Source organism: Pezoporus occidentalis, unplaced genomic scaffold, assembly GCF_034315485.1.
Source record: "Pezoporus occidentalis ecotype Australia unplaced genomic scaffold, CSIRO_AGI_Poc_V1 ctg24, whole genome shotgun sequence".
NCBI classification, from domain to species: domain Eukaryota; kingdom Metazoa; phylum Chordata; class Aves; order Psittaciformes; family Psittacidae; genus Pezoporus; species Pezoporus occidentalis.
This window is the reverse complement of record NW_026914285.1, coordinates 9,482,656-9,510,282: the sequence shown is the minus strand read 5'-3', so window position 1 is coordinate 9,510,282 and position 27,627 is coordinate 9,482,656. Positions and strand designations below refer to the sequence as shown.

Sequence of the window (27,627 nt, the reverse complement as noted above, 5' to 3'; positions counted from 1 at the left end):
TTGATTCATGGCACTGAAAAGATACTCAAATGAACTGCACCAAGTTCCTGCTTCCAATACCTTACAGCGACTAGAATCTACCTTAATGATAACACACACTTCCACCCCTCACCACCACCCCCCCAAACAATAAAATAATGCTACTTCTATTTGGTAGTGGCTCTTAACTGGAGAAAAAACCCATAAGCCAACACCACAGGTCTGTTCCCTTAAGGAATGTCTCACTGCGTAGGAGTGAACGGAACAACTAAGATTACTCCGCTCATGAAACAGAAGCCTTCTAAGAAATCAGTTCTTCTTGTACTGGATGTTCAGAACTTCTGTTACTCAGCGTGGCATTACATTCATGAAAACAAATACCTGCTGTAATTTGGGAATATGCTCTGTAGTTGTGCAATAATATTTTCCAGTGGCTTTGGAAGCGTTCTGTTGGTTGGAAGTCTGGGAGGCCTCAGTTGTGTAGCTGAGTCATCTTGGTGCTTCTGGTTCAGCTGGACATTCTGAGCATTACTTCCAGAAATCCCTGACGGGCGAGTTGTTGGAACTTTATTGGAATACGATCCTTCCAGGGGCTTTGAGGGTGTTTTCACTGATCCACCACTTGCGGAACAAGCCTTAGAATTTGCATATGCTGGCTTAGCTCCAGCCTGTGTATTAAGTGAAGCATGTGTTAGACTTTGATCTTCAGAACTTGAACATGCAGGAAGTAAATTTGGTTGTGCAGGTGCAGAGGAACACATGACGATGGCTGGATCACTGTCTGGAGGCCTGCTTTGTTTTATCTAGAAATAAAACGATTTCACAGGAAAAACAGTGATTAAAATAAATTGAGCAGATCTCTCGAGCATTTGCAGCATGAACTATGACATGTTTGGTCATGCCAAGGAACTGGAAGGTCACATTAATTTATCTAAACTTGCTTCATCTGGGTAAAAGCACTGCACAGAGATGCTCCGTAACAGGTACTACATGTAGAGCACCTGTCTGAAATGGGATTCAATAGGACAGCACATACACAGGTTGTTCCTTTAACTGTTGGACAGCTGTCAAGTTAATACACAGGTATAGCCTGAAATTGGTAGTAGAAACAACTGCTTTAAATAAGTGCCATCAGTTTGGAAATACAGATTTCACTGCTTTTAATGAGTTACATGATCTCTATATAATTCAGTGTAATTTTTTTTTAAAACCAGAAACATGTGTCAGCTGTAGTCATCATCCTGAAAACTTGGAGCTCACACGAGTCAGGAAGACTTCTTTTTGCACTAACAACTCACTTCCATAAATGGGAAGAACTCCTTAAAGTCAGTTTAGTTGTCTGACCCCATGACTGCTACTTCTTTCAGAGCATGACTGCTCTAGGAAGGTGGCTTCCTAACACACAGAACTGAAATTCTGCACTTCTTCATAGTTGGAAGTTGAACCTGCTGGTTCTTGTCCTATGTTCTTTAGCACCTTTTCAAAGTGGTATTTTACCATCCTTCTGAAGGTGTTTAGCTAATTAATGGAATTAAATAGGGAAAAAAAGTTTTCATTCAAGTCTCCTTCATTTGGGCTTAATAAAGCCCTCTCAAAGCCAAAAGAATTACAGATACCCCTTCTAAAAGGTTACTCCTGTATTACTGCAGTAAAAATAGATACCAAATGCAGAACGAGAGCCTCAACAGTTACTCCTCCTCAACCTGTAAATTGATGGTAACCAAAGGATGGTAACTTAAGTTACCTACATACTCTTTAAGAGATCTGTACCAACAAATAGAAAGGAGAGACCTAGAAATAAGTGGGGAAGAACAGGCATGCAGGAAGTGTAAGTGTAACTATGACTTGTGTAAGTCTAGAAAAACTGTAGTAATGATCATTAACACAGTATTAGAACAGAGCCTTGAATCTAAATTATACCAAAAACCAACCAACCAAAAAAGTCACAAGACTTTCTGCAGAGAATATATATAAAAAGTTGTCTTGCCTCTTCAGCAAATTCACAGATTTCCTATGTGTGCATTATGAAAACATTTCACTTACTGAGTCCATTATCTCCCCTATTTTTAGGGATGTCTGAATCGTCTTCCCCTTAATCCACTGTCGTGGTTTAAACCCAGTCAGGTAGCTTGTTCACTCACTCCCAGTGAGTGGTGCCGAGCTGACAACAATCGAGGTCCGTGTCCGTCTCCCTCCACCTGCCTCCCCGCACCGGGGCTCTCCCCTTCCCCGCTCCCGGAGGAACGGGGAGGAGGATCGAGAGAGTGCAACTCCTACGGGTTGAGACAAAAACAGTCCAGCAACAAATCACCACCGCTACTATCAGCTACAACAATGATAAGGGAAAATAACAAGGGAAGAGAATACGATACCACCGGCCAAGAAAATGAGTCCCACCCGGAAGCCCCTGTCCTTCCGGGTAACTCCCAGTTACCCCTCACCCCGGGCATGACGTGCTGTGGTATGGAATACCTCCCCAGCTAGCCCGGGTCAGGCGCCCCGTCTCTCCTTCCTCACAGCCTCCCCTCCTCCCTGGCAGAGCATGAGCCTCACAAAGTCCTTGGCCAAACCAAAACATCCTTGTTATCAGCTCTGTTCCCGAGCTGAAAGTCAAAACACTGCACTGCACCAGCTACCAAGAAGGGGAAAAATGACTGCTACTGCTGAACCCAGGACATTATCCACCCCTTATTCCATACCATTCACGTCATGCTCAGATCCCACATTTTCAATATACCATCACTCTTATCTTAGTGCATGGACCAGTCCCTATAAAGCTGTTGAGTCCATCTGGTCCATGATGTCAGGCTCCATCTCTTGTAACAGTCTTCCAGAGCAGGAGAGACTGTGTGCAGTGTTCACACTCGTGAATAACCTGGGCAATAGTGTCCATTGCTAAGTCCACCCCTCGATCATGAGTCCATCTCTGTGTTGCATCTCTTCTCTGATGGCCTGAAGTGCCATGGGCCCACCAGGCTTAAAATAATTCACTGTCCCCTTCAGCAGTTTCTGCAGCTTGTTGCTGGGGACTCCATACAGCTGCCTTCCATCTCCGATGCTTCCAAAGCACTGGAGGGGCCCAGTGGACTAGATACTTGCCCATACTGTCCCACACACCCTGCCACTCATCACTGTCCAGCTTTGGGGAAAATCTCTTGGTCCCCCTGCATCGTTGTCTAACCCCAGACAAGACCCAAACCTGACTCTGCTTAACTTCTGAGATCAGACAAAATGGTTGTGGGTAGAACACAGCCTGTGTGTGTGCCAACATGCTGATCCCCATCACAATCAGCAGGCAGGTCCCAAGGATACCCAAAGGCCATTCAAAACCTTCAGAACTCTCAAACGATGCTGCTGTGCTTGTCACTGGGGCTGGTGTAGCTGCTGTACTTGTCACTGGGGCTGGTGTAGCCGCTGTGCTTGCCGGCTCTCCCACCGCCAGCTTCTCTTTTTCCAGAGTCCAGCTCTTCCTCCTCTGCCTTGCTGGGAAATGCTGCGTGGTCTCCTGCATCCTCCGGGGGCTCGGCGGGCGGCTGCCGGGAAATGCTCTCGGCTGTCGCGGGGCTCGGCTCGGCCGCGGGGCTGGGCTCGGCCGCGGGGCTCGGCTCCTCCGCCGCCTTCTCCCGCTGCTCGGCAGCCGCCTCCTTCCTCTCCTCGACCGCCCCGACCTCCTCCACCCGCAGCCGTCCCCTCGCGGCCTCCGGCCCCGCTCCCGCCCCGCTCCCGCCGCCGCTTGGTCCCCGGGGCCGCTCTCCCGGGCCGGTTCGGCTGCCGCCGGCTCCCGGGGCCGCTCCCCCTCGGCTCCCCGCAGCCTCACGAAGATGGAGAGTAGGGTGAGGGCCAGGACGGTGAAGAGCAGCCGGACGGCCAGGTACAAGTGCACGGCCACGTCCGTCCCGCCCTGCTGCTGGAGCCCGCCCGTATTACAAGCCATGGCCATAAAGCACAGTGAGACGAGAACCTTAGCCCAAGCGCCACACTTGATAAACACTAACACAGCGAATACCGGCTCTAAGTAAGTTGCAACATTCTGAAGCTGTGAGATCAAGAGAAACAACTCTGAGAGCCAATAAATCAGCATTGTGACCAGTGACTATTAATCTGGTCAGACCTGTCGTTATCTCAACCCTTCGTGCCCCACGTTGGGCGCCAAAACGAACTGTCGTGGTTTAAACCCAGTCAGGTAGCTTGTTCACTCACTCCCAGTGAGTGGTGCCGAGCTGACAACAATCGAGGTTCGTGTCCATCTCTCCCCCGCCTCCCCGCACCGGGGCTCTCCCCTTCCCCGCTCCTGGAGGAACGGGGAGGAGGATCGAGAGAGTGCAACTCCTACGGGTTGAGACAAAAACAGTCCAGCAACAAATCACCACCGCTACTATCAGCTACAACAATGATAAAGGAAAATAACAAGGGAAGAGAATACGATACCACCGGCCAAGAGAGACGAGCTCCACCCGGAAGCCCCTGTCCTTCCGGGTAACTCCCAGTTACCCCCCACCCCGGGCATGACGTGCTGTGGTATGGAATACCTCCCCGGCTAGCCCGGGTCAGGCACCCCGTCTCTGCTTCCTCACAGCCTCCCCTCCTCCCTGGCAGAGCATGAGCCTCACAAAGTCCTTGGCCAAACCAAAACATCCTTGTTATCAGCTCTGTTCCCGAGCTGAAAGTCAAAACACAGCACTGCACCAGCTACCAAGAAGGGGGAAAATGACTGCTACTGCTGAACCCAGGACATCCACACCATCCCAGGTACTGTGGTTGCTGAATGCTACTCGTCTTCAGGGCTGGGCATCACCTGCCTGCCCTGGTTTCAATACTGCCATCAGTGAACATCTGCACCACTGCTGCAGCTAGCTTGGCTATATTTTATTAGTCAGGTGACTCCCCACAGCTGTGCTCATGGACAGTTCAAGAAGTACTGACTTGATACTTGATTCAGAGCAGCCCTGCAGAGAAGGACTTTGGGGTATTGGTTGATGAGAAAATGAACATGAGTCGGCTTCAGTGTGCACTCGCAGCCCAGAAAGCCAACTGTATCCTGGGCTGCATCAAAAGGAGCGTGACCAGCAGGTCCAAGGAGGTGATCCTGTCCCTCTGCTCTGCTCTTGTGAGACCTCACCTGGAGTATTGTGTGCAGTTCTGGTGTCCTCAACATAAAAAGGACATGGAACTGTTGGAACAAGTCCAGAGAAGGGCCACGAGGATGATCAGGGGACTGGAGCACCTCCTGTATGAAGACAGGCTGAGGAAGTTGGGGCTGTTCAGCCTGGAGAAGAGAATGCTGCGTGGAGACCTCACAGCAGCCTTCCGGTATCTGAAGGGGGCCTGTAAAGATGCTGGGGAGGGATTCTTCTTTAGGACAAGGGGTGAATGGAGCATCCCTGGCAGTGTTCAAGGCCAGGTTGGACAGAGCCTTGGGTGACATAGTTTAGTGTGAGGTGTCCCTGCCCATGGGCAGGGGGGTTGGAACTAGATGATCTTAAGGTGCTTTTCAACCCTAACTATTCTGTGATTCTATGACTTTGTCCTTGTTCCAGGAACAATCACAGGGTATGGAATTAACTAACATGACTTAAGCAAAGCATTTGTGGAACTGTTGGCCCATAACAAAATGTGTTTAAGCAGTATTTATCTGGGATGTAGTCATTGAAGATGCATTTCCATAAATGGCTGTGCTCCATCTAGTTCACAAGAGATAGAATTGGAAGTTGATTTTGGTATTTGTAATCAGTTACACATGTCAGTGTAATGGGGCCTTGTCCCTATGGATTTTGGTGCTACAGGAAAGTCACGACACACAAAAATATTAGTCCCAATTTAGATAGAATATGAAGCATCTTAAAGTTAAAACAGCTTGAGATTCTCAAAGGACTTGATAACCTTCTTACTGGCCTTCATCATGCTAATCCACAGTCACCTTTTCCTTTTGACAATTACCTGGACTTACGGAGAGACAGCTTACTTTGTGTTCAAGTTCTTTATGTACATATCCTGTAACAGGTAGCCATGTTAATTCAAACTTAAAGAACTTCTGAACAAACAGCTATCAAATGTAAGATACATACTAAGACACTGGGAGGAGAAGGAAGATCCTCAGTTTCCATTTTAGTGAGGCAGTTCCGTGCACCATTTTTCACCATCTGAATTTTTTCTTCATACTCGGTCTGCAGAAGAAACACAAATTATCCTCCACATCAGCATTAACTAAAGCTCACTCTGTTTAAAATGGCATGAACACAACTACTTTTTTGCAAGACACCAATGATATACCAGGCCTTTCAAACAGAGGCGTGAGGCTACCATTTGCTATAAATGAGGTACTTGCACTAACGCTTGAAACGGTTTGGGAAACCCTTTCTAGTTCCTAAAACTCAGTCTTTACATCTTAACTTTTCTGTTGTTTTTAGAGAAGTTGCATGGATTATCTGAAATTCAAAAAGTACAAAAGTACCAAGAGTAAGAGTGAGATGCAATTTTGAAGCAAATGTATAAAGGACAGATTTTTGCCTTTATGAAATTGAAGTCAGCCATCGTAATTTAACTATACTTAAATAATCTGGACTTAAATCTGTGCCTTTCTTTTGTAATTTAAAAATTGCAGTTCAGTATTTGCAGGACAAGCTACTGGTGTTTTAAAAAAGGAATGCAAAATTACTTAAGGTATTCTGTTTTAATTTCCAACATTCAACTTAAGGCTCTTTAGGAGAAATTAAGGCTTACCTCTACTTTTTCCAGTTGTTTCTTTATGTTTGAAATAAATACTTCCCAGGATTCAGTTTGTGACTTCAACTTAGGTGCTGCTGAAGCTGAGCTGCTGAAGCATTCAAGATGTCAGTTAAACTCCAACATTCCCATTATTTTTGTTCAAGACCATCGGTTTTAGTACCACAGTTAGTTCTTTTCCCTACCAGCTAAATCACAGCTAAAGATTGGAGCAATTTTAAAACCAGTTAAATGACCAGTATTTGGATCCTCTCCAATCTCAGAAGTGGGTTCCTCAAATGTAAGTTGGTATTTTCTGGCAATATAAGGAAATGGAACCTGTCATAGGTTTTTAAAAAGGTAACACCAAGGGCTTAATTAGTTTCTCGTAAGGAAGAAAACAATGTTGTTGCATGCCCAGCAGCTTTGTTTGCACTCTTCTTTATTTTCATTGCAGCCCTTCACAGCGATACTGTGCAGGAATAACTAGAATGTTCCCAGTAGCCTGATCTTCCCTGTCTAAGAAATAATAAGACAAGAAGCTTGCTCCTGCTTAAATATCACACATCTTGGTAATTTCATATTACAAAGAAATTCAGCTTCAGGAAAGATGTATTTAACTATTATGTTTCTATGCACCTTTCAAGCTGACATCCCTTTCTGAGCAAAACTGACTTGTTGAGATGAAAAGTTATTTGTATGTAGCTACTAATAGTACTGAAATTTCTGGTGTAAACTCTCCATACCTTCTCAATGACTTCAGCATCTTGACATTTGCTTCTGCTTTGGCAGCTATGCCATTTAGCTTGCATACTTGAGTTTCCTTCCAGTTTTTGAGTACTGATATCTGTAACAAAACAGTGTAAAAAAAAAAACATGCAGTAAAAGCAGTGCTGTAGCAGAAGGGATAAAACCTCAGATAGATTTTAGTAAGCATGTGAAACAATAGTTTGATGATACAGACTACAACACACATAGAGTTCCTACAATGAGCAATTTCACATGCAATTAACAGCCCTGGCAGGCCTTCAGGAGGATAAAAAGGCTGCATTTATTTCAGCTGATAGTAGAAAGCTTCCATAAATATTCCATTTGCAATTTACCCTATATATATATATATTTATATATGTATAAATACACACTTAAACTTTAAGTAATTGAGGCAACCTTTTAAATAAAGCACAGTTGAAAAATAATGTCGACCAACAATTTAATCTTTTTATAAAAATCCCAAGACAGCCTTCAAGCCCTTCTTAAGAAGGGAGAATTGTCTGTGATATTCAAAGCATTGCCAGTATAAAACATACTGGTTTAGAAAAAATCTTGGTATTCGGTACTCTCTTTTCAGTGAAACACACACGCTGGTTGTTACATTCTGATTCTAGCTCATAAAGCAGCAGCTACACATTGTGACTTACTTTAAACAAGAAATTTTCCAAGCTCCTATGGTTAATTCTTGCTAATGGAATGTATTCATAACAAGGGTAAGTATGAAACTCAATCACTAGCTGAATTTTGTTTGGGGCAATACTACATCCCCCAGATTCTTTTTAACACTGGTCAGTAATAACAATGTGCTTTGATGATCTGTGAAGTCTTCTGTAGGATAACATCATGGACAGCACTTTTGATATACGCTTATGAAAAGTTTTAGATGCTATTTAAAAAGTAAAAAAGGCTTCATCAGTCGTCTTCCCCACCTACTATTAGTGCAAATGATCCAAGCTTTTGCTAAAGTTGTTTAAGATATTTTGTTTGTACCTCTGCTTTAACAGCTCTTTTCACACACTCTTGGTAGTCATCTTGACTCTTTTTTATAAGCTCTTCCAATTTTACTTTTTCACTAGCAAGTTTATTACTGTGAAATAGAAAAAAAAAAAGAAGTTAAATATTTGACTAATGTTTATGACAGACGAGTATTTAAAATTTATGGCATTTTGGAGTTTTTCTACAAGTAAACTCTTCTTCAGAATGGCACATCTCCATTTACATCGTTCAGCTTGTGCTTTCAAGTACAGCATCATGCTCATGCAGCCCTACTGCTGGCTCCACAGGCACAGCCTCCCTATTTCTTCACCACTTCTCACTGTGCAACCTGAAAGTTTACAGGAGTTTGCCTACTGCAGTCATGCGAGTGTGCCTGGTCACATAGATAAAGAATGTACCTGTAAATGAAAACTTGTCTTTGTACTATGTGCAAATGAGTTACTTTTAGGAAATGTTAGGTAACACTAAGTACGTTTAGGACTACACGTGTGTGGACGTGCAAAGCTACACATAGCAGTTCAGCATGTCTGTACCACAGCCAAATTCTAACACGTGTTCGAAAACACAACATCATATAATCAATGTTGAAAATAATGTTGAAAAGCCAGATTTTTATTATCCTAAATATCTAAAAGAAAATAATATTTACTCACAATAAGTAAACATAAACTAACTTCAAATAAGAGATAGAGCTTAAAGTGCTTGTTTTTTCTAAACCTTTACCCAAAGAGAGAACTCAATAATGATGAGTCAGCAGAAAAACGTAAATATTGATGAAAGGTACAAGAGTTTTACCTGGTCTCGAGATATGTACTTAAATATTCTTTATACTGCTTTTCCTTCTCATCAATGGCCTTCAAATACCTAGAGTAATCAAACATTTATTAAGCTTGTACTGAAAAATGTTCATTAGTGAATACATAGCATGTTCCTATAAAACAGTGAGAACTGCACAGCAGTAACAATGCTGTTTAATACTGTAAGTACATTTAAATGTACTCCTAATGTAAAAGCAGGCTGATGATTTTTTAAGACAAATTTACCCCAAACTATTTAGACTAATGATAACGCAGCAGCATTCAGGGCCAGAAGTCTTCTCAGGTCTGTGAACTTGGAGAGAACTTAAAAATACAGTAAGAATTGACAAATCTGACTAGAGAATTTATCCTAAGTCAGTTTCATCAGTTATCTAGAAGCTATTTTAAGTATTTACCTGTAACTTAAAAAATCAAAATAGCGAAAGCAGACATGCACATATTTCATAGAATCATAGAATCACAGAATCATAGAATAGTTAGGGTTGGAAAGGACCTTAAGATCATCTAGTTCCAACCCCCCTGCCATGGGCAGGGACACCTCCCACTAAACCATCTCACCCAAGGCTCTGTCCAACCTGGCCTTGAGCACCACCAGGGATGGAGCATTCACAAATTCCTTGGGCAACCCATTTCAGTGCCTCACCACCCTGACAGTAAAGGATTTCCTTATATCCAATCTAAACTTCCCCTGTTTAAGTTTTAACCCATTACCCCTTGTCCTTCACTACAGTCCCTAATGAAGAGTCCCTTCCCAGCATCCCTATAGGCCCTCTTCAGATACTGGAAGGCTGCTATGAGATCTCCAAGCAGCCTTTCCTTCTCTAGGCTGAACAACCCCAACTTTCTCAGCCTATCTTCATATGGGAGGTGCTCCAGTCCCCTGATCATCCTCGTGGCCCTCCTCTGGACTTGTTCCAACAGTTCCATGTCCTTTTTATGTTGAGGACACCAGAACTGCACATAATACTCCAGGTGAGGTCTCATGAGAGCAGAGCAGAGGGGCAGGATCACCTCCTTCAACCTGCTGGTCACGCTCCTTTTGATGCAGCCCAGGATACGGTTGGCTTTCTGGGCTGTAAGCACACACTGAAGCCGGCTCATGTTCATTTTCTCATCAACCAGTACCCTCAAGTCCTTCTTTGCAGGGCTGCTCTGAATCTCTTCTCTGCCTAACCTGTAGCTGTGACTGGGATTGCTCCGACCCTTGCACTTTTCGTGGTTAAACTTCATGAGGTTGGCATCAGCCCACCTCACAAGCGTGTTGAGGTCCGTCTGGATGGCATTCCTGCCCTCCAGCTTATCAACCAAACCACACAGCTTGGTGTCATTGGCAAACTTGCTGAAGGCGCGCTCAATCCCACTGTCAATGTCAGCAATAAAGATGTTGAACAAGACCGGTCCCAACACCGATCCCTGAGGGACACCACTCGTTACTGGCCTCCACCTGGACATTGAGCCATTGACGTGCAGCCATCCAGCCAGTTCTTTATCCACCGAGTGGTCCACCCATCAAATTGATGTCGCTCCAATTTAGAGACAAGGATGTCATGTGGGACAGTGTTGAATGCTTTGCACAAGTCCAGGTAGATGACATCAGTGGCTCTGCCCCATCCATCAGTTCTGTAGCCCCATCACAGAAGGCCACCAAATAGGTCAGGCAGGATTTCCCCTTAGTGAAGCCATGCTGGCTGTCACCAAGCACCTTGTTGATTTTCATGTGCCTTAGCATGCCTTCCAGGAGAATCTGCTCCAAGATTTTGCCAGGCACAGAGGTGAGACTGACTGGTCTGTAATCCCCTGGGTCATCCATTTTCCCCTTCTTGAAAATGGGGGTTATATTTACCTTTTTCCAGTCGTCAGGAACTACACCTGACTGCCATGATTTCTCAAATATGATGGCCAGTGGCTTAGCAACTTCATTTGCCAGCTCCTTCAGGACCCACGGATGGATCTCATCAGGTCCCATGGACTTGTGCACGTTCAGGTTCTTAAGATGGTCTCAAACCAGATCCTCTCCTACAGTGGGCCCAAGGTCTTCATTCTCACAGTCCCTGCATCTGCCCTCCAAGACTTGGGTGGTGCAGTCAGAGCCTTTGCCAGTGAAGACCAAGGCAAAGAAGTCCTTAAGAACCTCAGCCTTCTCCAAATCCAGGGCAGCCAGTTCTCCTGAGAGCTTCTGTAGGGTGCCTACGTTGTCCCTAGTCTGTCTTTTATTCTCTACATACCTACAGAATCCCTTCCTGTTATCCTTAACATCCCTAGCCAAGTTTAATTCTGACTGTGCCTCAGCTTTCCTAACCTGGTCCCTAGCTTCCCGGACAGCATCCCTGTACTCTTCCCAGGCCACCTGTCCTTGCTTCCACCTTTTTTAAGCCTCTTTTTTCATCTGAATTTTCCTCAGCAGCTCCTTATCCATCCAAGGAGGTCTCCTGGCCCTCCTGCTGCACTTCCTTCTAGTTGGGATGCAACACTCCTGAGCTTGCAGTAAGGTGATCCTTGAATATCAACCAACAGTCTTGGGGCCCCCTGCCCTCTAGGGCTATATCACATGGAACCTTACTAAGCAGGTTCCTGAAGAAGCCCAAGTCTGCTCTCTTGAAGTCCAGGGCAATGAGCTTGCTGCACGCTCTTCTCACTATCCTGAGGATCTCGAATTCAATCATCTCGTGATCACTGCATCCATTTCAGTCTACTGCTGTGATAAACACCTATCTGGTTACACAGCCAATCATCAGGTTACCTAAAGATTTCTGAAGTCTTTGGAATGCTGCGGAAAAAGCTACTGATGATACTGTATCAAATGATGCATGATTTATTTTTCAGTACATCAGTGACATGATCTCATGGATACTTGTTGGCCATGGTAGAAGTTGCTTCTTGCTCCTCCACAGCCAGGAGAGCCCACTGCCAGGGGAAGAGCTAGGTCTGCTGCACACAGACAGGGTTATGATGGGCTTCACACACTGATATTAATGATTTAAGTTCTATGGAAAACTCTGCAGACTTCTGTTGAGATAACTCAATAGATACACTCAGTTATGTGGTTCTGGCAGTCTTACTTGAATCTAGGAAACAAGTTATAGGACTAGAAAAGGAGGAAATGTGCATCCTTGGATGACCCTCAGGCTACTGTGGCAGAAACGGACAAAAAGGCTGACCAGAGTTTGGTTGGTTTGACTGTACAATAGAAAGAGGAAGAATGAAAATGGAAATGAAAATTTAAAGCTAATCATAATGCAGTAGAGGAGCACGCTGAGAAAGCAACAGTAAGTCATGAAGGAGAAAAGTGAAAAAGCAGTGCTACAGGATTCTGGAAAATGTTGAGATCTTGAACAGTGAAGAAAGTGGCATTTGTTAATTAGGTTAAATAATGCTGTACATAGATCCTATTAACAGCAGCTCTAATCAAGAATTGCATTTAACTAATTTCAGAATGACATAATCAGGGCAACAAGTCTGAGTTTTCACTATGCATACATCACGGTATCAGGAGATACTAAAACCACAGTCTATCAGAAATCACTGTACTTACGGCTGCTTAAAAAAAAAGAAGAAAAATCAAAGGGAGAGTGATGTAAATCAGTATTTAAAATTAGTACCTCTCACTGGTATCTGTATGCTTTTTAGCTGTGTTCCTTAGTGCTTTAAAGTTCTCTTGAGTTTCTTTTTTCTCCTGTTGCCATTTTTTCACTTGCATTTCTAAGTCTCGATGAAACCAATCCAGTTCAGTCTTTGATAACTAAAAGCAGAAAATAAGAAAACATTATTTCTGAAAACACTATTTTATTCAAAAGCAAGTTAGAGCAGATTGCTGGCACTTATGATCAACAGCTAAGCCAGTGAAAAGTACAGTAACATGACTTTTACTAATGGTTAATTTACTGTTACTTCAGCTGTTCAGTGTGGGCAACATACTCATAAAACGCTTCCCCCCCAACTATCTGCACTCTTTGTTTATATGGCTTGCAACCCCATTTTGCAGCCAGCTAATAGAAGAAACCCCGTTCCACAGTGTCACATACAAATACATACTGAAATCCAGATCAAAATGCAGCTCAAAATCAGAACTGATACTGTTGTATCAGCACTAACAACCAGGAAGTTACTATTCATAACAGAGCAAGGCAGCAGTGGATTTTATGGCTGCCATAACTGCTCAAGAAACTCCAAACAAGCAATGTAGCATCCATGAGTCATTAAGAAATATAAAAAAATACTGTTTACAAAAGTGCCTTCAATGCCCATGGACGAGCTCACCCACCCCACAACTGGAATGGTTTCAGCTCAAACCCTTCTGAGCTCATGGTTTACCAAATGTTGGTAAAGAAACAGATGTGAGTTTCCATAAGCCCTTATATGAAGGTTTGCCAGCCTACTTTTAGGCAATGGCAAAGCTAGGGCTCAGGAGCTACCAAGCTGCAGTACAGGAGTTTACTTCAACATGCCACTGGAAGGAAAAATATACATAAAACTGAGACTGAGTGACAGGCTCCATCTTACTAAAGATAAAAGAGGTGGCATGGGGAGACATGGCTTTAGCGTCACCTGATTTTTGTTTCATAAACGGAAAAATTCCTTTTCATGTAGACCAATGGGCAGCCTGTAGAATCTAGAGCTTTAACTATAAAATTAACCTGTCAAAGTGATTAACAAGCTGACAGTGTTATTTGAGGATGACTCCTCTTGCTCCTAGCCATTTCCAAGGAAACAAAGTCTGTCAGCAAACCCAACATATCAAGACAAAAGAAAGGGTCAGCGATGTAGGGCTCTTTTGTTCTCAGGCTGAACCAAAAAAACTAATGCCAATCCACTAGATGGAAGCAAACAATATCCTACATGTTTGAGTGTGTTCAAAGGACAATGACACACAAAGACCGGGAGGTTTCCCAAGTTAGACTTCACAGCAGTGAGGACTGCCTCACTGCAAGTTTCAAAAACACTGCTGATCAATTACAACCAATTTTGTGAACCAGTGCAGTTTGTGCTATTGCTGCATGGATAAAAACATTACCTCAGTCTCTTGAACATTTCTCTTTATGAGCTCTTTTAAAGCACTGGTTTCTTCTGAGCTTCGGTTTTGTAATTGTTCATATTTTTCCTGTGCTTCTTTAAGTTGTTCTTTTAATACTTGATGCTCCTTTTCCATACGTAGGATATCTCCCTGAAAATAAATCAGTTACAAAAACAATCTAGCATTTGTTTCCACAGGGCAGCAAACATTTGTGATGTCTAAAAGGAGCAGCCTGCTGTCAGGTGAGATTCAAAGTCTTGAGTCTGGTTGGGGTGGGTTTTTTGGAGGGGTTTGTTGCAGGAAGTAAGAGGGGGTTGTGTTTAACAGAAAGTTTTGTAAGTTTCAGTCCAGCTCAGGAAGTGAACATTCATGCCTGACCACGAGTGGAATGTAACTAGTTCAAAGGCCACATTTTCTCACTTCTGTCTCCTGGTACAGACATAAGACTGCCAGTAACATCAGTCTGAGCTGTCTATATGCCCAAATGGAATATTTAAATCAAACCTTCAGATTTTTGGAGAGGAAATACTAAATTTCCCTAAAATATACTCCAACAGCTGAATAGATACAAAACAAAGCTCCAAAACCTTGTTGTGAGCCTATGTGAAGTTTTCAAGGACATCACAGAATGCAGCCCAACGTGAATCAGGGGGCAGAACCCAACACCACACAACACCAAAGAAATTAAAATAAAAAAATATTTGCTAAAACACATCATTTTCAGAGAAAATTTTTTTTTTTTTTTTACTATTAAATTTCTGGGCATTCTTTAACATTCTTCATTGAGTAATATGAACAAATACTAGGTAACTTACTTGTTGCATTTCAAATGGATGAAAAGGCAAAGTATTAGTTTCCCTATCAGCTACTTCACGATTTACCTAGAATACAAAGAATCATTAGTTGATTAAAAAGCTTTCCAGTTTATATATGCAACTAGTAGGTCAGCTCTGTTTTGGAGCTTTGGTACCTAACCTACAATTTTACAAATCCAACTCCATCCCAAAGTAGATCTATCTACAAAGTAAAGAAGAAATCACACAAGTGTTTCTGAAATGGACTTCTGTCTATAATGAAAGCACTTTTTTTGGTCATGATCTTTCTCTAGTTTAATTGACCATGAAGCACTTATATCGAGAACAGTTCTCTGAGTCTTCAAACACAGCTGTGCTCTAAATGTCTGAAAACTTACGATTTGCAAAATCAGTGTCTGACAGCTCACTGCAGAGCTGTTTTGTGGCTCCTCCTAAACTCAAGATGGACTACCCAAATGCCTCTACTTAGAAGGGATTACACTCAAGGACCTTCCAAGTCCCTGCTTGTTTTCCTATAATACCATCCATCAAGAGCTTACTGAAAGAACAGAGTTCAAAATCTAATCATGTGTCACATTAAAGAGCCAGTTTATGATATTACTGTTCTAACAGGCTATCAGTCTATTTTGTCAGAGTAATAAAATCAGATTTGGGTAATGTTGAATGAAGAACTGTGGTAGAGTAAGGCAAACGGAAACGTATCTGTTGCTTAGTGACATTTTGATCTCTTCTAACCAGAATTCTCTAAATTAAAAACTGTTGCCTTTTCTGATATCTCTTTGTTGTGTGTGTTCAAGAACCAAACAGAAATCCCATTTCAAAAGCCCAGTCAGCCAAGCAACGAAATTCATCTGCCAAGACTGATGGCAAGCTAGCTTTCAGCAAGTGATCAGGAAAGATCTAGAGTGAAGAAAAGTTTTGGATACAAAATAAGTTTGCAAGAGAAAAAAAAAAAAAAAGTTAACATTTTCCTAATATAGAAAGCAAGAATAAAAGGACAACTTACAACAGTCCCTCTAGCATGTTGAATAATCTCTCATAAACAGATGTGTAAAACTGTCATATCCATAACTCTGAAAACCCAGCATCTTAGTCCAAAATATTTTCTGGAACAAATGTGGATGTAACTTTTTGTCTCCCTGTTACTGGAACTATGTTTTCATGAGTGGTGTATGCTGTTCTAACTCTGGGGTACCATTAAAGAGTGAATGTTCCAGACACTATTCTGTTCAGCTGCATGCCCTGCCCCTTTCCCGGTGTTCAGCAATACTTTCTCTTTTACTGTAGGCAGTAAAAAACTTTTCAGTTTTTACTTCAAGAGAGAAAAAGAAATGTGATGGAACTTGCCCCCTGAATTCACCATACATCTGGGCCACCACTGCAAGACCATGAGGGAAGCACCAACCAGCAATGGTTAGAATGTACAAACTATCTAAATCCTCAAATAGTGTGAAAGTTAAATCCTTGAACTGATTAAAAGTGAAAAATGATGACACAGAAAGACTTTCCTTAACCTCTAAAGTGAAGTTTAAACTCATGTACATGCACTAATTCTCTCCTTTAACCTGGATCAAAAGATCTGTGAAAATTTCAGGCAGAACAAAATTCAGTGACCAACTCTTTAAAGAATTACAAATGAAAACCAAGAGTAGGTGTAGAAAGTGTCAGCAACTTAAACTGCAAGTTCTAAGGAAGTGACGAGTCTGATAAACACCTCAGTTATCTTCCAACTCATGGCCTTTTTTGGGGGGAGATAAATACTAGAGGATGTTAAGTATTACTTTTAAGATCCTTTACATTTAGGTGGCTGGAGTTATTACTTGAATATTTGATCTTGAAACTCTGTACAATATTCGACCCTTTGGAAAGTCGTAAAGAAATCATTCAAACAGGAGTTGTACTTTCCACTGCTCAACACTGCCATTTATCACTTAAAAGCACCCAAATAACTGTTCATTTTAATTTCTTACCTGAACACCTATCATCCTTGTATGAGGATTGCTTTTCAGTAGAGGTACATCTCTACTTTCTTTTTCCAACTTAATAACCTCTATACCACATTCAGCTTTGTTTGTACTATTTTCAACAGCAAAATTGTCTTCATAAAATGTATCATCTGAGTTCTCCATTTGGCACTGAGGGTCTTCGTCTGTTTTTATTTCAGTTGGTATAAAGCTCCTACAGACGTATTTTCTGTCTGAAACTGCTGATTCATCACTATCCTGATGAGCTACATGATCAGTATAAATATAACTAGGTTGTTGGACAATATTTGATGTGAGAGGCATTTGAGAAGGCATTAGCAATATTCTTTCATATTGACAATCCCAGGCAGTCAGAGGCAAAAATAAATCAGGATTTTTAGAATCAAAGCACTTCAGTAAAATGTCTGGAAATGAGGAACCCTTTCCTATGATATCAACATTCTGACTATGCAAAGAATGCACCGGTGTACATGAAATAGGAAAAGAACAGGGCAAATATTGTGGAGTCTTGTAATTTGCTACTGTTAAGTCCGAAGATGTTGATATATGGGGTTGCTTATGATAAGATAGAGGTTTAAACTCCTTAGCAGCTGGATTTAACTGTAGTTTGTTCTGGGAAGAGTAAGCTTCTGGCACATCACAGACTATATAGCTTTCTTCTTCATTATCTCCAGTCTCATTTCGGTTTGTATTTTCTTGAATAAGAACTTCATGCTTTCTTAAACCAATAAGATTATCCACCATAATGAAGCGAAGAGATTTCAGAAGAAAAGCTTTCAGACCACCTTCATCTTCTACAACCTTTCGAACTTCTTCAGGGAAATGTTCATATTCCCCAACTAGTAATTTATCATTAATTTCCATCGGGCCATGTTGCTCCAAGATTAGAGAGAAATATCTTAAAAAAGAAAAAAAATAAGAAGTCGACATTATCAAAGTTTTTTTCCCCATGTAATTCTAGAACCTTTTTTCACATGTTGTATTTTCACAATAATACTTAAAAGCAAAGCGCTTCTAGAACAAATGAAGAACAACCATTTGAAAGATGGTGCTCTAGCCAAACATAATCATTTTCTGCAATACTCTTGCTTATACAAATCTTGCTGAAACATGCAGCTATTTCAAAGCATTAGTACATACTTTTATGTACTTATAGAATCATAGAATAGTTAGGGTTGGAAAGGACCTTAAGATCATCTAGTTCCAACCCCCCTGCCATGGGCAGGGACACCTCCCACTAAACCATATCACCCAAGGCTCTGTCCAACCTGGCCTTGAACACCGCCAGGGATGGAGCATTCACAGCTTCCCTGGGCAACCCATTCCAGTGCCTCACCACCCTTACAGTAAAGAACTTCCTTCTTATATCCAATCTAAAATCCCCTGTTTAAGTTTTAACTATACACCAGGCCCCCAGGACTCAAATCATGGACTTAGTTCAAGATGTTATAAAAATTATAAAGTAATATTAAAGCCTTTAAACTGCTAAGTACAGAAATGTATACATACTCATACAAGCTCTCAGAGGTTGGATCTGGGTTATTATCCAAATGTCTTTGATAGCGGTTACTATTTGAAATGCCACGAAGCACTTCAAATTCCTCTAGTTGCCCCTGAATATATTCTGGGATTACAAATGGTTCATAAGAATTTGTAAAATCTCTGTACCATTAGAAAAAAAAAATAAAAAAAAAAATAAGTAGTGCATATGAACAATAATACCTGTTTCTGAAAAGAATTGTATTTGTCACATATACTGAAACCAGAATATACTGTATGGTAACTACATAGTGCTAGAAATATACCCCAATAGCAAGCTTTTTTTCTAACAAGCAGAATAAACAGTCCCCAGAATACTTAACTGTTGAAGTTATTAACTAACCTGCTACAATAATAGGGTCTAGATCTTCCTAGCAGCTTTCACATCCATAAGCAAGAGCAAAACCAGGCTCAGAATACAAGAACTTGACTCCTGATTAACACACAAATTCTGAGCAACACACTACAGACGACCTCAATTCAACATCATAACCCGTTTGATGGCTAAGTTCAGCTGTGATTATGGAGTATGTACAAATACATCAAGTAATTTCTTGCTACATTAAAATGGAACACAAAGCAGGCAAGATGTTACTTGAAGGGATATCTTATGGCCTAGAAGATGTATTGGGCTGCAGCCTGACAACCATTTGGTTACTTCTGACACTGTTAAGATCTTTAAAATTTTAATGCCCCTTACACCTGCCCTAGAAGCAGAGAAGTAACGGCTTCACACAAGCTTGTGTCAAAACCACTTATATGCTAACACAGACTTGGTTTTTTTAAGACACTGTCTTCCCTGGTACATGCAAAGCACTTTAGAGTTTGGGCAATAAGCAAAGATACACAATGGTACTTACAAAGTATTTTCTTCTATAAATATCTTATCTTCTTCCCGTGGTGCTGTACTAACTCCACTGGATAATACTAGAACAGACTAATTAAAAACAGATTATTATTTTTTCATCTCACAAAAGAATACACAAAATGTTCTAAAGACTATGAGTAACTTATTTACACTGACTCTTGTTCTGTAACTTTATCATGTTCAGAAGCCATATTATGAACTGCAAAACTTTTAAGTACAATAATCAGTACTAAGCCATAGCAAGAAAGTTCTTAATTTAAAATTATTAACTTCTTTTTATTTTGGAAAAAGAAATTGGGATATTCAACCCAAGCTCCCTCCTTTTTTTTTTTTCCAATTTCACCAAAATCCTACATGTGCCTCATTTTCCTTGGAGTTTGGCTTAAAAACCAAACAACAGTACAGCTTCACTTTGTTAGGACTTCGGTATGACTCCTTTTCAGTCAGCTGCACATCAACTGACTTCCTAGGAAACTCACCCTTTACATCTGAGACCATTCAAGCTTTAATAATTTTACTCCAAATAAGTCTGAGTTATTAAAAACATGTGGAACTAGGGATAAGACACCTGTTATTCTTATGTTCACCATTACAAATGTTTTAGTTGCCTTTTAATTTTTATTATCTAATATCTTTGGATTTGTACAGACTTGTATAAATTCATCTGACTAAGAAAAAGAAAAACCTCGCGATGAAAACAGAAAAACCTTAAGTTTACTCCTGAAATTCTAGTAAAATTATAAAAAGGTGAGGGCATGGAGGAAATGAAGAAGACTATCAGGAGCCTTCATTAAAGCAAAATCCTAGAAAAGCAGGATAAAAGAGAGTACAAGCTCCAGGTACAACTATTATACCTAGAAAAACCTGTAAAATACTTCACAACTAACAACATTTTTCTGAGCAATAAATGGAACACTCACATCTTTAGCCCATAAAAATTATCAGAAAAGACAGTTAAATACATAATTTCAGATTTACGGTCATGAGGTATAGGGACACAATTGTCTTTCACAAAATAATGGGTAAAGTGTCCTTCTCCAATTTGCTATTTATCAGCGCAAAAAAAAGCGGAGCATAAAGTATTTATTCCATACAGCATTCAGTGTACTGCATTCACATTTCACCAAAATAAGACCAGAACAGTAACTAAGAATTCAGACAGTAGACAGACTGAAGGTATGGGTATCCAGTCATAGCCGAAGTTATTCATAACTAACTTTTTTAAGTTTAGAAATATATTTTATATTGAAAAATCCGTAATGTAACAAATGCAAACTGCATTAATTGAGTCTTAACAGCATTACTCTACTTCAGGAAAGACTACTTTAAGAACAGTATTTACATAAATACCACAAAGTATTTAGGAAAACAGCCTCTATACATCTGTATGCCAGCAATTCTAAACCATATTTGTAGTAAGCAGCTGCAGTTACCGACCCTTGAGTCTTTTGAGTTCTTCTTCCTGTTTTTATTTTTAACTTTGATACCATTACTCTGAAACAGAAAAAAATAAAATTGTCATTTTTTCATTAGAATAAAATCCTGATGCATTTCCGAACCCCAAAATTTCATATTAAAACTCTTATTCTGGTTTGACCAGCAAGATTTACAAAGTATGAAATCTTCTCCCTCTCCGCTCCACCCCCAGCTGGAAAACACAAAAAGAAACAGAGCTTTGCAAGACTTTATCTATTTTGTCCTTTTTCACCATTTTCCTTATTAAAACACAGAGAAAATGGATTTTAAAAACCAGAATATACTCTCATTTCAGTATTTCAGCTGATTACTCATTGCTTATAGCATAAAGAACTACAACATCCCACATAGCAGTTACATGTGGGCAACAAGCAGCAAACAGAACTGTCAAATATTCTGGTCACTTCAGTTTTCTAAGGTATGCAAAGATGAAGGAATTAAAATGCATCTTCACTTTTTAACAGGATTGTGATTACAGATTAAGATAACTCTACTAAGAGTAACTTACAGTCTATTTTAAGATATGTTAACATTGAAATAGAAATAATTTTACTGTAATCCATTCTTAGATTTCCAATTCATGAAATTGAAAAGCAAAGAATTTTGCATTTTATTAAGACGTATATTAACTAATCAACTCTAAAGATTTATTCTATATAAAAAGTAAATCTTGGATTTGTACAGATATATTTATCTGCAGGCTAGAATAATCTTAAATGACAGTGCCTCAAACACATAATTAACCAAGATACATAACATACTTCTGCCAATTAGGGTGGGTTTTAATTAAGATACTAATCAAAAAGTGATTCAGAATGATGTATACTTTAAGATTTATGGGTTGAATCTGAAAGGCATCTATAAATTGTAATGAATACATGTAAAATATGCCTAACTCACTTCGAATTTACTTATTAGTGAAATAAACGTCAAATTCCTAGCCTTACAATTTAGTGACATCTGAAGGTAAAGACGGGTTACACCACCTTGTTGCTTTGGACTGTAAGATATACAGTACAGTTAATGTCCAAAATGATACAGATTCAAGTTATGTGATTCTTCCTTTAGTGTACATTTCAGTTCAGTTGTCATGGTAAATATGCAGATACAAGGGATGCCATCCAGATGGACCTTGACATGCTTGAGAAAGGGGCCAACACAAACCTCATGAAGCTCAGCAAAGAAGTGCAAGGTCCTACATCTGGGCAATCCCAAGCACAGCTGGTACAGGGCCAACAGCACCTCCCACATGAAGACAGGCTAAGAAAATTGGGGTTGTTCAGCCTGGAGAAGAGAAGGCTGCATAGAGACCTCACAGCAGCCTTCCAGTATCTGAAGGGGACTTCCAAGGATGCCAGAGAGGGACTTTTTATCAGGGACAGTACATGATAGGACACAGGGCAGTGGGTTCAAACTTAAACAGGGGAGATTTAGGTTAGATATAAAGAAGAGTGGTGAGGCACTGGAACAGACTGCCCAAGGAAGCTGTGAATCCTCCATCCCTGGCAATGTTTCAGGCCAGGTTGGACAGTGCCTTGAGCAACCTGGTCTAGTAGGAGGTGAAACTGCCCATGGTAATGGGGTTGGAACTAGATGATCTTATGGTCCCTTCCAACCCAAACCATTCTACGGTACAACAGCTAGTAAAAGTCTCTTTTTTTTTTTAATTCCCCAATAATACTTTCAGAGAGACATTTTCTAAGTTACCACCAAACAGCTAGTATCAAGTAATACATAAATGCTAATCCCACGTGCCTTATTTTCCCTATCCAAAGGTGGGGGTGCACATCCGCTTTCCCTACAAGCTCCTCATCTGCCTTCTTGAAATGCTCATAATCTAAAAAGTATCTCGTTGGTGTGTGCTTTAACTAAAGAGAAACCCCAACAAGTATTTTACTGACAGAAGGTTAGGAAAAATTGTATGCTTCAAGAAAAGGAGGGACAGGAAGGAGGGGAAAATAAAAAAGTAAGTAGACCTCTTATCCAGTCTGAAGAATGACGACATAAAATAAACAGAGATGCACTTCTCTTCTCTTTTGCACATTTTTAAATATTAAACATGCTTTATTCTGAACTTGTATCAAATAGATATTAATTTCACTTACCGATATATTTCCATTTTCTTGCTTCTTTAATACAATAGTAGGGTCATCTATTAAAAGGATAACAAAGTCACATTCATAAATGGGAAGAGTAATACTTTATGTAACTTGTAATAGTTATTACTCTCATTTCATAGCTTACAATTCTTTATCAAATAATATGAAAGCATCTCAACGAGTGTAGCTGCAGAACCTTTATGCTTGATAATAATATAAATACTTATTTAAATACTGAAAGAGAAATACTTATTTTGGCTGGACATTATATATACATAAAGAAAAACTCATGTGCTGGTTGTGGCACATGAAAGAAACCAGCAGAATGTAAGCTAAGAAAGGGTGGCTTGCCTTTTGTGGCCATATTGCACTGAACACCAATGATGCCATATAATAAGGTGGATAGTAGTTTGCTGAGGTTTCGGCCCATTAAATGTGGTGTGGAAACAGACCAAATACAGTGCTTGTAAGAATGATGACCTTTGCATACTTACCCATTTTATCAAAAAATTCATCTAAAGCTTGATGCAGAAATGGAAAATGTTCTCTGTTGTCTTCTAACAGCCATATAAAACAACGGGTTTTCTCTAGGGGTGGTTTTAAGAAATAATCTCGAATTTCTTTGTCTTCAGAACCAGTTGTCACATAGTCAAATTTACTACCATACTTCTCATTCCAGAGTGTAGTTAAAATAGAAATGTCAAGCTCTTGTAAAAACTGTCCATATTGAAGAAGAAAGTTCTTTGTAGCTGTCAGACCTAAAACATTAAAAAAACCCAAAACATTTCATTCCAGTTTCAGAGTTTTAGTGCTTACAATGCAATATTCCTCTTCAAAGAGGAACAGTTTGTTCTAAAAATTGTATGGTAGACGAAACAATTTTGTAAAACCTCTTGTATCTTAAAAATGCAAACAAAAATGATAAGTGGAGTTTAGATAAATTTTACTCTTAGTCAACACCAAATTATTATTTGCATAATAAACTTATATAAATGCCTTAAAGAATATGGACATTACAGTTCAAAATTAAGAACCCAAATCTCATCCATGGTTTTTTTTGGCACCTTACATTCTTTTTGCCTGCAAAAAGCAAACTTCTATCTTCATCCAATTATAAATTCAATAGGAAACTACTGAGTAAGGCAGCACTGTCAAAGAGCACCATGTTAAATTACTTCCAAATTATACAGTCAGCTAAACTTTTATGACAAAAAACCCACCACAATTTACTTTTCTGAAACAAAATATTCATACAAATATTATCATTTAAGCCTAATCTGGAATTTAAAGACATTAAAAAAAAAAGGTTAAATTTTCCCTTTCCTACACAGACAAAGCCCTGCCCACATTAGAATGCTTTACTTGCAGAGACAGGAGCAGTTTTTTCTGTGCTACCAATGGTCTCACTTTCTTCTCTAGAAATTCTGGCTAAGGATAAAGTAAATGAAAAAGAGGAAAGCTTGACGTTACCATTTAAAGTTAAGAAAGCAAGGCTAGAAAACAGGGAGGTTATCTTTTCATCTATAAGCAAAACAAGTATAACAGAGTAAGATCTGCTATTACACAAACATATAGCCTACCTGAGTTGTTAAGATCTTTCAGCCACTTGTGTAATTTGGGATCCACTTCTTCCAGCTCACTCAGCACATGGATAAACCCCCTTGTTTTTACTCTGTTTTTCTCCTGAATTAAGTAACTGATGAGCTGCTCCATCACTTCATGTGTCATGCTACTAGTTTCAGAGTATGACATGTAGTCTTCCTTAGTGATTACAAACCATGAAAGTAATTCCTTTAATAGTTTGGAAGTATCATAAACAGCTGCTTTTATCTGCCCAGCATTTCGACTGATACGCTGCAGAACTCTATCACCAGCATATAAATCCTGAACATAACCTATAATGGGATATAAAGAAACAAACAAAGGAAACAAGATTTCATGTCATAATTTGAAACACCAACTTTAAAGTACAGAGAAGCTGGACTAAGTGGGGTTTTTAATTATTTGCTTTATCACAACACTGGAAATTACAGAATATAAAACTTCCCATACAAACTATGGGAATTCATAGCATTATGAATTTGACACAACATTATTTTAAATTTGGTTTACACAAAGAAACAATCCTTAGCACCTTACGTAGATTTCACAGAGGACAAAAAAAAAATTACCTGCCAGCAACCATAGCTTCAAGCAATTGTCTATAGAGAATTGTCTGTGTGGGCTGCGTGCCAGCCCTCATGCAGAGACAGAATTCCCCCAAGCATCAGTTCTCAGAGCAAAAGCATACTTCTGAAGCACCTTTGCCCTGACCCTGCCACTGGTTCTTTGTAGAACAGGAGTGAAAAAGATTACTGGTTCATATCAGCCTTCAGCTTTCATCGTTCTTCGAGATCATGCATTCACAGAATACCACTTTCAGAGCTCAACTGACAGTAACAGTAACAAAAAATTTAGATCCAAAAATATTTTTTTAAAGAACAAAGCACTACATATTATACCTAGAATAACTAAGCATTGTAAGACAAACAGTTCCGTGTACTATGAACTCGACAGGTATAAGCCATGCCTGAGTCTGCACTAAAAACGTTTGTACGTACATTTGTAAGATACAGAGAAGTGCTCCTCTCACTTGCACTTCTCCAGTGTACGAGCAGATTTGCTCTTATTTAAAGGTAGCTGTGGCTGCTAATAAAACTAAACAAAAAAACCCTTTTAGATCTAGCTCTCCCCTGAAATTGGTGCCTCAACCTCTAGGACAGCTTGAGAGATTAAATTAGACAGGTTTTTTTTGAAAGATTTTCTCACAAAATTTCCCCAACCAAAAAAAGAAACACCCCCCCCCAAAACAAACAAAAAAAACCCCAACCCCCCCAAACAAACAAAAAAGAAAACCAAACCCAAAACCCAGGGCAATAGATACATTGCCTCCAAAGAATTCAGTTTTCTTACAGAATTCACTGGGGACAAATTAGAAAGGTTGGCCAATGCCAACACACAGATTTTTGCAGAACTGCATTAAATTGCTTCATGCTGACATACTCCTGCATCAGTGACCCAACTTTTACCCACAGTACTTCAGAGTGAGTATTCTTAGAAGTTTTAATGGCATTTAGGACAGCCAAGTCACATACATATACCTGAGTGACCTGCAGTGGATCCAAGGACTAGAACAAAAGCTAAGCCATAGGAAAGCAGATAGGGGAAGTGCCACTTAAAGAGGAAGAAGTGCCAGGATATGCCACTGAGCAAGCAACAGGGTTTTAGAGAACTCCAAGTATGCCATGTATAGGCTGAAAAACTTTCCTCGAACTACTTAATACAAAATTCTACAAAGAAATTAACATGAGAACTATTTTAAAAGTAATAATACAGACAAAAATATGTAAGCAAAAAAACCCAGCAACACAAAACTATATTTCTTTGCACTATAGCTTGCCTTAACACCTCTGAAATACAAAACGCTGCAGACCAACATAACTGGAACACAAAAGCTGAAGCATTAACTGACAACATACTTACAGGTTGGAGTATTTTATTTTCCCAAGTCCTCTAAAATATGCTTTTCAAGTCACAGAATCATAGAATCAACTATGTTCGAAAAGACCTTTAAGATCATCAAGTCCAACCATTACCCCAGGACATTGTCAAGACCACCACTAAACCGTATTACCGAGGGCCTCATCTACACAGTTTTTGAACACTTTAAGTCACTGCAGTTTCTGCAGTTAGGCTATCATTCATTCTTTATCTGAAATGCAACTGTCTGGGTTTTTTATCTGTAGCAGTGTCCTAACTTATTGGTTATAAAGCTTTTCCTGAAACTACTTTTAAATAGATGTACTTGCACTTTGAGCCTCTGACCTCTTCAGACTGCTTTTTCATGAACCAGTGAAGCAAGAATAAAGGCTTTCTACAAGGAATTTAACCATATATTAACATCCTACAGTTATCTAGAAACCAAAACCAGAACTGAAATAAAAGCATCTTAAGTAAAAATGCATAGAGGATTATGTTCAATAGTAGCATTCTGCTATAATTTGACTTTGGATATTCAGAATGCTAATTATGCTACCTCGTGGCAACTTAGAACAGTAATCTGTATTTCTACATACCACTCTGAACACTGTATTGAGATGGTTCTTTTCCCATCTGGTTTTCTTCCATTTTCCTTTTAGCAGAATTCTGTGCCTCTTCTCGTGCACGTTTTCTTCGTAATTTTTTTTCTTCTTTCATTTTTAACTTCCTAAGACTGAAAAAAAGCAATTAAGCAGTGACCCTAATGTTAGTTAAGTTGCCAAAGGAGTTTGGCACATCTCAGTTATTTTTCATGTCTTAAAGCAGAATGGAGCACACAGCTATTGTAAAATACTATGCTGAAAAGTACAAATATAATAAAGCTAGTTTTCACTTAGAAGTTGAGACCACAAAATTTTGTTAGTTTCATAAAGTATGAGAATATCCACAAAATGCAATAACTTTTACTTCCATTTAAGATGTCTGGATTAGAATTAATACTATCAGGTTTTTAATTCATAACTCAGCATTTTGAACCAAGTATTAATGCT

At 39.9% G+C, this 27,627-nt stretch overlaps 1 protein-coding gene across 1 annotated transcript in view; it reads right to left on the bottom strand.

Annotated features, from left to right (window-relative positions):
• The window catches only part of TTC3 (tetratricopeptide repeat domain 3), a 72,613-nt gene that overhangs the window by 2,777 nt on the left and 42,209 nt on the right, over nt 1-27,627 (bottom strand). Inside the window, exons 25-41 of the mRNA XM_062622331.1 lie at nt 27,175-27,311; nt 24,640-24,954; nt 23,554-23,817; nt 23,066-23,112; nt 20,922-20,978; nt 19,477-19,553; nt 18,587-18,739; nt 17,063-17,975; nt 15,093-15,158; nt 14,278-14,427; nt 12,866-13,005; nt 9,244-9,312; nt 8,443-8,539; nt 7,428-7,528; nt 6,700-6,793; nt 6,045-6,143; nt 361-782 (exon numbers count right to left, since the gene is read on the bottom strand). Of these exons, the coding sequence (XP_062478315.1) occupies nt 361-782; nt 6,045-6,143; nt 6,700-6,793; nt 7,428-7,528; nt 8,443-8,539; nt 9,244-9,312; nt 12,866-13,005; nt 14,278-14,427; nt 15,093-15,158; nt 17,063-17,975; nt 18,587-18,739; nt 19,477-19,553; nt 20,922-20,978; nt 23,066-23,112; nt 23,554-23,817; nt 24,640-24,954; nt 27,175-27,311 (3,201 nt within the window). The remainder of the gene's footprint in view (nt 1-360; nt 783-6,044; nt 6,144-6,699; nt 6,794-7,427; nt 7,529-8,442; nt 8,540-9,243; nt 9,313-12,865; nt 13,006-14,277; nt 14,428-15,092; nt 15,159-17,062; nt 17,976-18,586; nt 18,740-19,476; nt 19,554-20,921; nt 20,979-23,065; nt 23,113-23,553; nt 23,818-24,639; nt 24,955-27,174; nt 27,312-27,627) is intronic.